Consider the following 12,810-nt stretch of genomic DNA (forward strand, 5'->3'; position numbering starts at 1 on the left):
CAACTTTTATTTTCTCTGATTGTACACAATGTAGAGTCACATCATTCATGTAATCATACATGTACATAGGGTAATCATGTTTGTCTCATTCCACCATCTTCCCTTCCCCTGCCCCCTCCCCTCATTTCCCTCTACACAATCCAATGTTCCTCCATTCTTCCCTTATCCCCTCTCCCCCGTTGTTTATCAGCACCCGCTTATCAGAGAAGATATTCAACCTTTGGTTTTTGGAATTGGCTTATTTCACTTAGCATGATATTCTCCAACTCAGTCCATTTACCTGCAAATTCCATAATTTTATTCTTCTTTATGGCTGAGTAATATTTCATTGTGTATATATAGCAGTTTCTTTATCCATTCATCTATTGAAGGGCATCTAGGTTGGTTCCACAATCTAGCTATTGTGAGTTGAGCTGCTATAAACTTTGATGTGGCTGCGTCACTGTAGTATGCTGATTTTAAGTAAAAAGACTGTTTTAAATTTAACAGTAATCACGTGTAGTTAACACACATTTACAGCAAAAAATCCAAAATGTCAGCTCTTAAGAAGTCTCACTTTAAAGAAGATATTCAGTAATAAGTTATCTTATTCGCTACCAACACTCTCCCAAATTCTCTAGACTACCATTCCTCAGTATTATTTCCTTATTCTGAAAAAATATCTATAATTTCTGGGTCCTTTTAAAATAAGAAATGTATTAATTATATAAATTAATGGGATTTATTGTGACATTTCTGTTTATTAGTTGCTGCTTTTATCTCTGAACTATCTCTGGTGACTTCTTGGTGGTTTCCTGTGCCTCGCGTTGGCCTCCTAGACATTCAGGTTTTCTCCTGTAAATTGACCTTACTCATTTTTAGTGTTTTTTGTTTGTTTTGGAGTTTTGATGCTGGATATGCACAGGCTAGGCAAGTGCTCTGTCACTGAGTTACAGCCACAACCCATAGTGGAATGTTGTTAATTGTCTGCTTTAATTCTGTCAGGTGGACAAAAAGGAATGCCCCTGCCCAGTGGAGGCGGAAAGATCGGCAGAAGCAGCACACAGAACACCTGCGTTTAGATAATGACCAGAGAGAGGTGAGATACTGAAGAATGACAAAGAACAACCCTGTTACTATGCTATACCTGCCTTCTCTTTATCACTTCTTTGGTCTCTGGTCTGATTCATATACCCCAGCAGTAACCTTTCCCCACACAGAAAGATTAATAATAGGTCTAGTTCATATATGACACTGGTCCTAAATCATGACAGTTCAGAATGGAGGATGTTTTGTAAATGGCGGCCTGCCACTGACCTTGGAGATCCTGTCTGTACTCACTTATGCATGATACATACTCATTGGTTGGGAAGAAATTTTTAAAGTTGGTGAGGCATTTTTGTTTTTGTGATATGGTAGGAAAGGATTGAATTTTGTTAGAGTGAAAATGAGGAGTATGAACTTGGTTTAATGTTGCAAATCTCTGAATCTGAGGAGCACGGATACTTTTTACTATTTTTTTGTTATCAATTTAAAACAGTTAATCTTGACCTTTTTTCTTAGGGGACTAAAGGAGAAGGATGATGTTAGATGTTTGGGGACTGAGGATTGTCAAATTTATCTCTTGAATCCTCATTACTTTCAGGCTGGGTTTCTCTACTCTTTTATAACTTGTTTCTAATAAAGTTTCTAGTTCTAAACTTCAGGGTGGAGACCCTGCCCTCATAGTTGCAGAGAAGTTGTGAAAATGGGGCTTTACCTTATAAGCCTATTTCAAGGAACTTCTCTTTGAGAGAAAACCCTATAATTTTTATTTTACACATATAGAACCCAGTATAACATTATGGTTTTCACATGTGTCTGTTACTTCAGTGAGTAGGAAAATAAATAATGTTTTGCTTTTGCTGTTTCTTTTTTTTTTGGTACCAGGGATTGAATCCTGGGTGCTTAACCACTGAGCCACATCCTCAGCCCTTTTTATATTTTTATTTAGAGAAAAGGTCTTGCTAAGTTGCTTAGGGCCTTGCTAAGTTGCTGAGGCTGGCCTTGAACTTGTGATCCTCCTGCCTCAGCCTGAGATTATAGGCGTGCACCACTACACATAGCCTTTGATATTTCTTAAAGGAATAATGTAAAACTAGAAAGTTTGGTTATGAGTGTTTAACTGTTGAACTACAGGGTATATAGTCTTGCTTAGACTTTTTTGTAAGGGTGGTATTAGTATTGGTGTTGTTTTAAAACTGACCCCTGTTGTTACAGTTGAAAATTCAACATGGCAATTAAAATTAAAAAACAAAAACAAAACTTTAAAAAAACAAGAAACTTAACCTCTGTGTCTTCCATCTCACCTCTGTATTACTTTTTTCAACAGTATTTGAGTGTGCTTTTTTGATCAAAATCACTTGAGGTAAGCACTTTGAAATATAAAGATGACAAGGAGGTAGCCTTGCCCTCAGGGAATACCAGTTTATTAAGGGGGCAAAGTCAAGTAATCAACAAACAAAACCACTTGAAATGGGAGTCAGCATCTGTTTCTCGTAAGCAGATCAACCTCTAAGCCTTTGAAGATTGATAGACTTATTAGAAGAGCATTTTAAGTAGAGGAAATGGCAGGCTCTAAAGCTTGGTGTGTGAATATTTTGGGCAGATATTTTGGAGGGGAGAGGTACAGAAAATATCTAGCAAAATAGGAGACAGGGAACAATAGTCCAGATGACAGAAATTGAATTCTAACCTTGGGAGTTGGTGGTAGGGGCAGATTAAGGGGCCATAGCATAGAATGGACAGAGTTGTGCTGCTAGAGTAAATTTGGGAGAAGGGAGAAGAGAAGTATAGGGTAAAAATGTTGGTTGTGAACCTGGGAAATGACTGAAAAGATGTGTGTTTACTGTATTAATGTGGATTCTATCTAAACAAAAGACATATGGAAAATCACCAGCATATTGTAGAAAAGTAGTTGTTTGAGTGTGGTCTTATTTTCTCAGGCCTTAATTTAATATTTTTATTTTTTTATTTTTTTGAGCATATGGAATACTAGGGATGAATCCAGGGCCTCACACATGGTAGGTAAGCTCTCTACCAACAAGCTATGCCCTCTGCCCTCAGGCCTTAATTTAGGAAGGGTAGAAAGAGTAGATATTTTTGATATGGGCGGAAGAGTAATTTCTCTCAACCTGATGGAGAAAAAGATTTTCTCAAGGTATTCTGAGATTTGATTGGATTTGCACACTGAGCTAGGCATGCTGTAGCCATGTGTTTTTTACCTCATATCTTTAAATCACAGATAATTATAGTACTCGTAGTACTTTATCAGCAAAAATAGAAATCATATTATCTCAATATTTCCATTTGGTACAAGAATTGCAATTGCATTTTAAACTTTTTGCTCCTGACCTATCTGAGCCAAGAGGCAGGCAAGAAAATGTGAGGTGATAGTGCCCTCTTCAGGCACCCATCATTATTGGTCACCTATGGGCTTTTTATTTTTCTGTTTGATGTAGAAGTATATCCAGGAAGCCAGAAATATGGGCAGCACCATCCGCCAGCCCAAACTGTCTAACCTTTCTCCATCAGTCATTGCCCAAACCAACTGGAAGTTTGTAGAGGGCCTGCTGAAGGAGTGCCGCAACAAGGTGAGCCGTGGATGCCTCTGTATGTGTGTTGTTTCTCTTAGCAACAAAAGGAGACCATTGCTTGGCTCTGACTCCTTGATTTAAAAAATACTGTTAATATAATGAGATAAAACTGATAAAACTAATTTTAAGGTTCTGTTAACTTGGAATTAATTGTATTTGTTTTAAATAGGATAATACCATTGAGAGCAAGCATGCTTTGCATGATATAAGCTTAATTTATATTTTTAAAAACTGAAAGATAGATATAGGTTTTTATTTTTTATTGGCACTGAGCTCAGGGACTTTGTCATTGAGCTGTATCCCAGTCTTTCTTTTTTCTTTCTTTTTTTTTTTTTAATATTTCTAGTTGTAGATGGACACGATAACTTTATTTTTTCTTTTTATGTGGTACTGAGGTTCGAATCCAGTGCCTCACACAGACTAGGCAAGCACTCTACCACTGAGCCACAACCCCAGTCCCAATGCTACCTTTCTTGAAAGAGTGTTTCTCCATTATTTCAGGTTTTGAGATTCATGTCCAGGCAGTGACAGCTTTGTATGTCCACTGGCTAGATAAATAATAGCTGTGAAAGGCATACCATTTTTAGACATAGTACTATGTCTAAAATGTGCTTCTTAGAATTGAAGAAAAACAGTAAGCAGTCTAACACCATCAAGTTTTGGCTAGCATGTGGAGCAACAGGTGCAGTCTACTGTTGGAAATACAAATTGGCATGGTCACTTTGGAAAACAGCATAATATTATATGGTAATTCTTCTCCTAGGTATATTGCTTGGAGAAACTCTTGCAGTGTGTCCTAGGAGATAGGTATAAGAATTTTAGAGACCATTCTTTGTAATAGTCCCAAACTGGGGGAAAAACCAAAGGCCAATCAGTAGGACAATTAATAAGTAATTTGTGGCTTTTTTATTTAGTGAAATGCTATACAGCAGTAGAAGTAGGTAACAGTTATGCTCATCAACTTGAATGAATTTCACAAACATAAAGTTGTGTGAAAAAGCAAATCACGAAAGAAAATATACAGGCAAAACTAAATTATATTGTTTAGGGATTCCCATATAGATGGTAATTATTCCCTTAGTTTCTGTAGTTTCATTGTGTAAATTGTCACTTCTAGGGTGAAAAGGTGATGAAGAGGGTACAGGGGATGCTTTAAAGGTAGAGATGGACAGTATTTTATTTCTTAACTTGGGTATTTTAACACACACACACACACGCACATATACAAACACAAAATATTAAGAGTTGTTGCTCCTTCAAGCTAGTTTGAGGGGTGATTATTTTTCCTGCTTTTTAGATTTTTAGATGTCACGAATTTATAGCATAATTAAATATTACTTAAGAACTTGGACTCAAGAGTCAGGCAGATAAGGGTTCAAAGGCTAGATCTGCCTGTCATTTGCCATGTGACTTTGGTTAAGTAACTTAAGTTCTCTGACCTCAATTTCCACATCCGTAAATTGAGAATGATAATAGTTATCTTTTAGAATTGTTGAGAGGCTTAAATGAGATATTGCAATGCTTGATATAGCACCTCCTAACATACATTTTAATAAAAACTGTAATTATTATACAAATTTTCCTTTTTTTTGGTTATAGTTTTATAATAAGCATTTGAAGATATTTACCTAAAAGTAAATTGTCCTTCTCATTTTTTATCCTCTTGACAGTTATTTCAGATATATTTTTAGATTATATGTGTGCTTGAAATTTTGTTTGAGGTTATGTAAATAGTGAGAATCAAATGATTTGAGAGGTGAGTGTGAATGAAGGGTTTTATTTGATTCTTTTCATTTTATAAATGCAAAAGCTAAATCCAGAGTGATGAAATCCCTTGCTGAGGGTCATATGGTGATTGCTATATTCTCATTTTTTTCTTAACTTTTAAAGTATGCACCCCTCACAACTGACATGAATGGATATACTGTGTCCCTGGAGCTTATTCATTTTGTCCCTCCCTGCCTAGCACATGTACTGTGCAAGCTACCACAGCCTTTTCCAGTTGCACGTGATCCTGCTCACTGTGCTTATCTATCCTACTGACCGATTCCTAGACCAAGAGAATGCTGGTAGAGAAGATGGGCCGTGAGGCTGTGGAGCTAGGACATGGGGAGGTGAACATCACTGGGGTGGAAGAGAACACCTTGATCGCTAGCCTTTGTGACCTCCTGGAGAGAATCTGGAGTCATGGGCTACAAGTGAAACAGGTAATGTAACCTCTTCTGTTGAGCCAACTATCTTCCTGATTTTACTTGCTAGCCTCCTCCACACTTCTTTTCTCCAGCTGACTGGCTTTGAAGAATGGTACACAGGGCTCATGGAATGAGACATATAAATAAATAGCTGAACATACAAATAAATGTGATACAAACTTTTTTTCTGTAGCCTGCACTACAGAACATTCTCATCAAAATATTCTATGAGGAGGAAATGAAAAACAACAATATAGGTCAGGAAAGGGAGAACTACCATAAAGAAAAAGCCAATCAAAGGAGAAACCAAGTCAAGCTAAAAATCAAAATTCCAGGAATCAAATAGATCACAACACAATAATTCTGGGTGACTTTAACACACTGCTGTCAGAATGCATGAGAAAGTGCTTTCCCCTCCAGAGTCCTAGCAGTAGAGTATGTTAGCTAACTTTGTATTTTTGCCAAAGGAGAGAGAAAACAGTCTTTCATCTGCAGTTTTAATTTACGTCTCTCTCTTTTTTTTTTTTTTTTGTGGTGCAGGGGATTGAACCCAGGGCCTTGTGCTTGCAAGGCAAGCACTCTACCAACTGAGCTATGTCCCCAGCCCCTACGTTTCTCTTTTTTAATGAGTGACGTTAACTATCTTGTTTATTAATAGCAAATTTTATTTTCTTTTTCTATGATTCAAAAGGGTTATGATTTTGTCAATTTACATGTTAGGAGGGATAGCACTTTGTGATATGAGCTGTAAACATCTCCCTTAGTTGTCTTTTTTGAAAAAGTTTGTTTATGATGCTTCTTTCCTTAAAAAATTGATTTTTATGTAACAAAAAGTAGCAGTGAAATAATTTATGACTTGGGGATTTTGAGTCATGAAAGGTTCGATAGTTCTTGCTAACACCATATTTGTAAAGAAAAATTTTTCAAGTTTTCTTCTTATTATTTAATGGTTGTTATTTAAAAAATATCTTTGTTACATGTGGAATTTATCATGGCATATAAGGTAAGTATCCCTATAACACTTATTGACTAATTCATTTTCCCAGTGATTTGAGATGATGTTCTCTTTATACATTTCAATTTCTATATGTATCTTGAGGGTACTTACATCTGGGCATTCCTTTTTGCTAGACCAGTGTGATACTCTTAAATTACTTAGGTTTTGCTGTGCTGGGGATTGAACCCAGGGCCTTGAGCTTGCAAAGCAAACACTCTCCAGCCCATTATTTAGGCTTTTAAAAATGCCATAATGTGTTTTAGTGCTGGTCCCACTTCTGTGTTTATTTTTTTCACTAAATTTAGCATCAGGTGATATAGCTTAAAACTGTTAAGTTTTCATTGAGATTTTGTTAAATTTATAAATTAATTTACAGAATAATATGGTCCTTCTATTTGTAGAAAGACTATTTTTTTGGCTTCAGTTGTATTTTAATTTTTATTTTTAATAGTTCGCACATTTTTATTGACAAACATGTTAATATATTTTTGTTACTGTTATATATGTCTTCCATTAAATCTTCCAAGAGATTGTTTGAATATATGTAAACTACTGATTTTTGTATGTTGATTTTGTACTTGGTAATCTAATTGAGCTATCTTACTGTTTGTGACAGAATCTAAAAATAAAAAAAGGGGACCTCCCCTGGTCAACTCAGGGGAAAAAAAAGTAAACTTCATAAATCTGTGTGTTTGTCACTTGTTAAAAATTGCGTGGGAAAAAAGTTGAAGGTCAATCGGATAGCTTCTGTTTGTCAATTGGCCATTGTCTGGGCATAGAGAAAGAAAACTTGGAGCTCAGGAAGTACCAAACATACTCTAAGAACCTTTCACTAATTGTACATTCCCAGTGGAAAAAGGTTTGTCATTAACAATTTTTTTATAAGTAGGTGGTTTAACCAGTTAAGATTTGAGAGAAGTTCTTAAGAAGTTGAGTGTTTGCTTTTTACCACTTAATACCCAGAGAGTTTCCTTATTACAAAATACTGTACTTTCAACTGGTGATCAAGATACTTAATCCTTTATTTTTATGTACTTTTAAATTTGAAAGGAACTTGAACATTTTCAAAAAGCAGTTTTATCATGGAAAAATTAGAAAATACATTTTAGTATCCAGAAACTGTTTATTCAGATCTTACAGTATGCTAGACATTGTTGTAGGCACATGAGATACTTAACAAAATAGAACAGCTCTACCTTCCTAGAGTTTTTGTTCTCATGGGTGTGGCATCAATCTGCCCTATCTGTCCTTCAAAACATTTTTCTGTGTACATATGCCCATCCACATACAGCTGTATATTTATCCAATGAATCATAATTTCTTACCTACCATGATAGCTAAAGTAAAAAACATAGTATCAAATGTTATCAAATATGTGGAGAATTTGGAACCTTTGTACATTGCTGGTGGGAATGAAAACAGTGCAGCCACTTTAGAAAACAGTCTGGCATTCCTCAAAATGTTAAAGTGATTGTCATATGACCCAGCAAATCTACTTGTACTCAAGAGAAGTGAAAACATAATGTCTACACAAAAACTTATACACAAATGATGATAGCAACATTATTCATCATGGCCAAAGAGTGGCTGATAAGTGAATTAACTCAAAGTGGTATATACCATACAATGGGATGTTACTCAGCAGTTAAATGGAATGAAGTACAGATACATGGTACAACGTGGATGAACTTTGAAAACATAATAAATGAAAGAAACCAGACAAAAAAGACTACATAGACCATTTCATTTATATAAAAATACCCAGAATAAGCAAATGCATGATAGAAAATACATAAAGGGTTGCTAGAGGCTTAGAGGAAGGGAAGAATGGAGAGTGATGCTAAGGTGTATGGTTTCCTTTTGGGAGGGATGAAATTTTCTAAAATTAGATAGTGGTGATGCTTGTACAACTCTGTGAGTATACTAAAAACCAGATTTTTTTTTTTTTGTACTGAAAAAGGCACATTTTTAAAAGTATGAGTTTTTAAAAATTTTTTGTTTTTAGTTGTAGATGGACCCAATGCCTTGATTTTATTTATTTATGTGGTGCTGAGGATTGAACCCAGTGCCTCACACATGTAAGGCAAGCACTCTACCACTGAGCTACAACCCCAACCCTAAAAGTATGAGTTTATTGTAATGTAAATTATGTCCCTGTAAAGCTGTTTTTAAAAAATCCGAATGGGATCATACTGTACCTATTTTTTTTTGGGGGGGGGGGGGTACCAGGGAATTAACCCAGGGTTGTTTAACCACTGGGCCATATCCTCAGCCCTTTTTATTTTTTGAGACAGGTTCTTGCTAAGTTGTTTAGGACTTCACTAAGTTGCTGATCCTAGCCTCAAACTTGTGAACTTCTTGCCTCAGCTTCCTGAGTTGCTGGGTTTACAGGTGTGTGCCTCCTTGCCTGGCCCTAATGTTTTATAACTTGATTTTTTCTACTCATATCTTTACTACAACCTAGCCATTTTTTAGGTGATAATATAATATTTACTTAAGAACTCAGCTGGGTTTGAAGTATGATTCCTACTTAATACTTCATGAAACTGAGTAAGGTACCTAATTTCTCTAAGCCTATTTTCTCACATATGCAATAGTTTTTTAAAAAAATTTTTTAAGATGTTGCTATACCTTTATTTTATTCATTTATTTATAAGTGGTGCTAAGAATCAAACCCAGTGCCTCACACATGCTAGGCAAGAGCTCTACCATTGAGCCACAACCCCACCCCTGGAGTTTTAAAAATACCCACTTTCATAGAGTTCTTATAAGGATTTGGTAAGATAATCAAAAAGCATTAAATTCAGAGCCTAGTTTCTGGGAGTTTCTCTGAAAATGTTTTATTTATTCTAAAATCTGTTTTAATTACTCTATCCATTGTGTATAAGTAATACTGTGATCATAGACTTTTTTGAGTGTTAAAAAAATGCGTAGTGAACCCCTAAAATTTTGAGGGTTCTCTAATGTAGTACAACTTGAACTATGAGTCAGAAAGGCTTGGGTTTGAATCCTAGCTTGACTAAAAATGACTTTAAATAAGTGACTTGCAGTTCGTGAGCCTCTTCTTCAAACCCACAAAAAGTAGGTAGTTCACAAAACCTACCTTCCAAGGTTGTTGTGAAAATTATATGTAATAAAAAAATAAGAACCTGGCCTATGATGAGCATGCAACACATGACAGCTGTTGTTATACTGGGCTCTACTTGAAGCATTTGTTTTTTTTCTCTGTAACAAGTGAGTAAGAGTACATATAATCCTTTTAGCATTTTCATCTCTTCCAGATTTTTAATAAAACATATAACCTCAAAAACTTTAGTATTTAATCATAAAAATCTCTAGGGAGTTAGACTTCTTCCTACATTTTAGAAAATAATACTTTTTATCAAGCCAGGCGTGGTGGCGTATGCCTATAGTCCAAGTAACTCGGGAGGCTGACACAGGAGGATCAAGAGTTCAAAGCCAGCCTCAGCTGCTTAGTGAGGCACTTAGCAACTCAGTGAGACCCTATCTCTAAATAAAATATAAAAAAGGACTGAGGATGTGCCTCAGTGGTTAAGCACCCCTGGGTTCAATCTGTGATACCAAAAAAAAAAAAAAAAAATAGTACCTTTTCATTATTTGTTCTGAATCTGTCCTTGAGGCTTTTTAGCAATATTCTGCAAGAATTCTGACAGCATGGGTAATTTCTTTTGGAGTCCATTTGATTCCTGTCTCATTTTGGATAGATGGGCAGCTTGTGAGAAACAAATGCAAAATAATAGGGACTTTTTAGTTGTGGTTCCATAGTTCCATTTTATTGAGTCCTGGCTCTGGAACTCTAAACATGAATCCATGACACTATCTCCAGAGGAAAATGATGGTTGTGCTTGCTAGGAGGGCATTTATGTCTTCTGTGATACATGTTTAGTTGGAGATTTACCCTATGTTGGATTCATACCAACATGGTCTCCTTAGTTCCCTATTTTACTAGCCTGTGTACAGACCACCTTCCTCCTGCTAAAGCATTCTTCACTTATGTTCTGGTCCAGAGGTCACATCCTGTTCCTTTCTCTCCTCTATCATGCATTGAGGTGGTGACTAAATTCAATCTTAGAGGGTGATCTCTCTGGGAGCATCTTTCTGAGCAATTACCCACATTACCTGTTTAGAAAGTAGAGAACCCAAACAGCAGTGTTTACTGCTGATCCCTTAAATTTTGTTATTAGCCTTGACTGCTTGCATGCAGTGCTGCCTGCAGCAAATTTCATAAAACCTTTGTTATCTTCACCAATCTCTTGTCTTTTAGTACAGGAGATGGGCTTTCATTTCTAGTATGTTTTTCTGGCAATTAGAGGTGGTTTGGGTTTTACATACTGGTTTTATAGCTGCTGTCATTTGGGAACTGATCTATGCAAAGGAGTTCTTTCTCATCTTTTCATGCTTAAGGAATTCTTGGAGAATCTGGTGTATATAATGTGTGGCCATATCCCCAAAACAGACTGTATTGAACCTTGTAGTCTCCAGCAGCTCCTTTGCAAAAGAGGGAAAAAAGCCAGATGTGGTGTTACGTGCCTGTAATTCCAGCTTGTTGTGAACCTGAGGCATTATTATTATATTAACCATAGTTGATCTCAGTTTTGCACTTAAGAGCCAGCCTACCTTCCTGCAAACTTCTTCAACTATACCTTCAATGGTAAAAACTCATCATAGTAGGTGATTTATTCTCCCCAGTCTTCACTAAGGGCAGGAAATTTAGAAGCTATCTCAAAATCTCACTGTCTGGATGTATGTTCTCCTATGCGTAAATTATCATGCTCTGCCCAGGCTGACCAACTAACAAATTATTTAGAGGTTCATAGGTATTAGCCTTTTTTTTTTTTTTTTTGGTGGTGCTGGGAATCAAACCCATGGCCTTGTGATTGCATGGCAAGCACTTTACCAACTGAGCTATCTCCCCAGCCCACAGTATTAGCCTTTTAATTTTCTTTCTTATCCACTGGTCCCTTCCTAGACTCTCTTGGACATTTCCTTTCTACTCTTTTTTTTTTTTTTTTTCTTTTTGCGGTGCTGGGGATTGAACCCAGGGCCTTGTGCTTGCAACGCAAGCACTCTACCAACTGAGCTATATCCTCAGCCCCCTTTTCTATTCTTAATGGGAGATAGTTTCCTTTTTCTGTGCACTTTCATTCTTTGTTTCTCCTGGGTTTTAGTAAGGGAATATAAGTTGATATAGGGGATCAAAACAACAGTACAACAGTACAGATATACCCCTCCCCCCCAGTACTGGGGATTGAACCCAGGGCATTCTACCACTGATGTACACCCTTTTTATTTTTTATTTTGGGACAGGGTCTCACCAAACTGCTGAGGTTGGCTTTGAACTTGCTATCCTCCTGCCTTAACCTCCATAGTAGCTGGAGTTACAGGTGTGCACCAACACACCCAGCACAGTACAGATCCTTTTTAACAAAAGCCTGAGTCAATATGTTAAAAACTTTAACCTCTAAAATCTGAACTAATAGGTATTTCTTCCATGCATTGATTCCAGGGGAAATCAGCCTTGTGGTCTCACCTGTTACATTATCAGGAAAACCGGCAGAGAAAACTCACATCAGGAAGCCTTAGTACCTCAGGTAAGTTGGTGTCTTACACCATTGTGGAAAAATCCCTTCATCCACTTTCCCATCCCTCACTGGAGTGATGTCTACAGCCAACTATCTAAGGCCAGTGAAACCTTTGCTGTTTTATATATGGAGCGATCAGGCTTCCTTGAACCACAGAGCATACCAAAGCCACAGCATTTACTTTCCTTGTATGTTCCTATACCCTTTTTAAGAAATTATTTTTATTTTATTTATTTATTTTTATGTGGTGCTAAGGATCAGACACAGTGCCTCACACATGCTAGCCAAGTGCTCTTCCACTGAGCTACAGCCCCAGCTCTCCTATACCCTTTTGATCAGTGATAGGAAAATTAAAGAGCAAGAGGCTCGGCTTAGAATGAATTGGGGTTTTACTGGGGTGCTGG

General features: G+C 36.7%; 1 protein-coding gene across 3 annotated transcripts in view; it reads left to right on the top strand.

Moving 5' to 3' along the window:
• The window catches only part of DENND5A (DENN domain containing 5A), a 105,739-nt gene that overhangs the window by 77,290 nt on the left and 15,639 nt on the right, over positions 1 to 12,810 (top strand). For all 3 annotated transcript variants that reach the window (XM_079104254.1, XM_079104252.1, XM_079104253.1), the window contains 4 exons: positions 985 to 1,078; positions 3,480 to 3,611; positions 5,669 to 5,821; positions 12,331 to 12,415. In XM_079104254.1, the coding sequence (XP_078960380.1) occupies positions 985 to 1,078; positions 3,480 to 3,611; positions 5,669 to 5,821; positions 12,331 to 12,415 (464 nt within the window). The remainder of the gene's footprint in view (positions 1 to 984; positions 1,079 to 3,479; positions 3,612 to 5,668; positions 5,822 to 12,330; positions 12,416 to 12,810) is intronic.

This window comes from Sciurus vulgaris (genome assembly GCF_902686455.1).
Source record: "Sciurus vulgaris genome assembly, chromosome: 11".
NCBI lineage: Eukaryota > Metazoa > Chordata > Mammalia > Rodentia > Sciuridae > Sciurus > Sciurus vulgaris.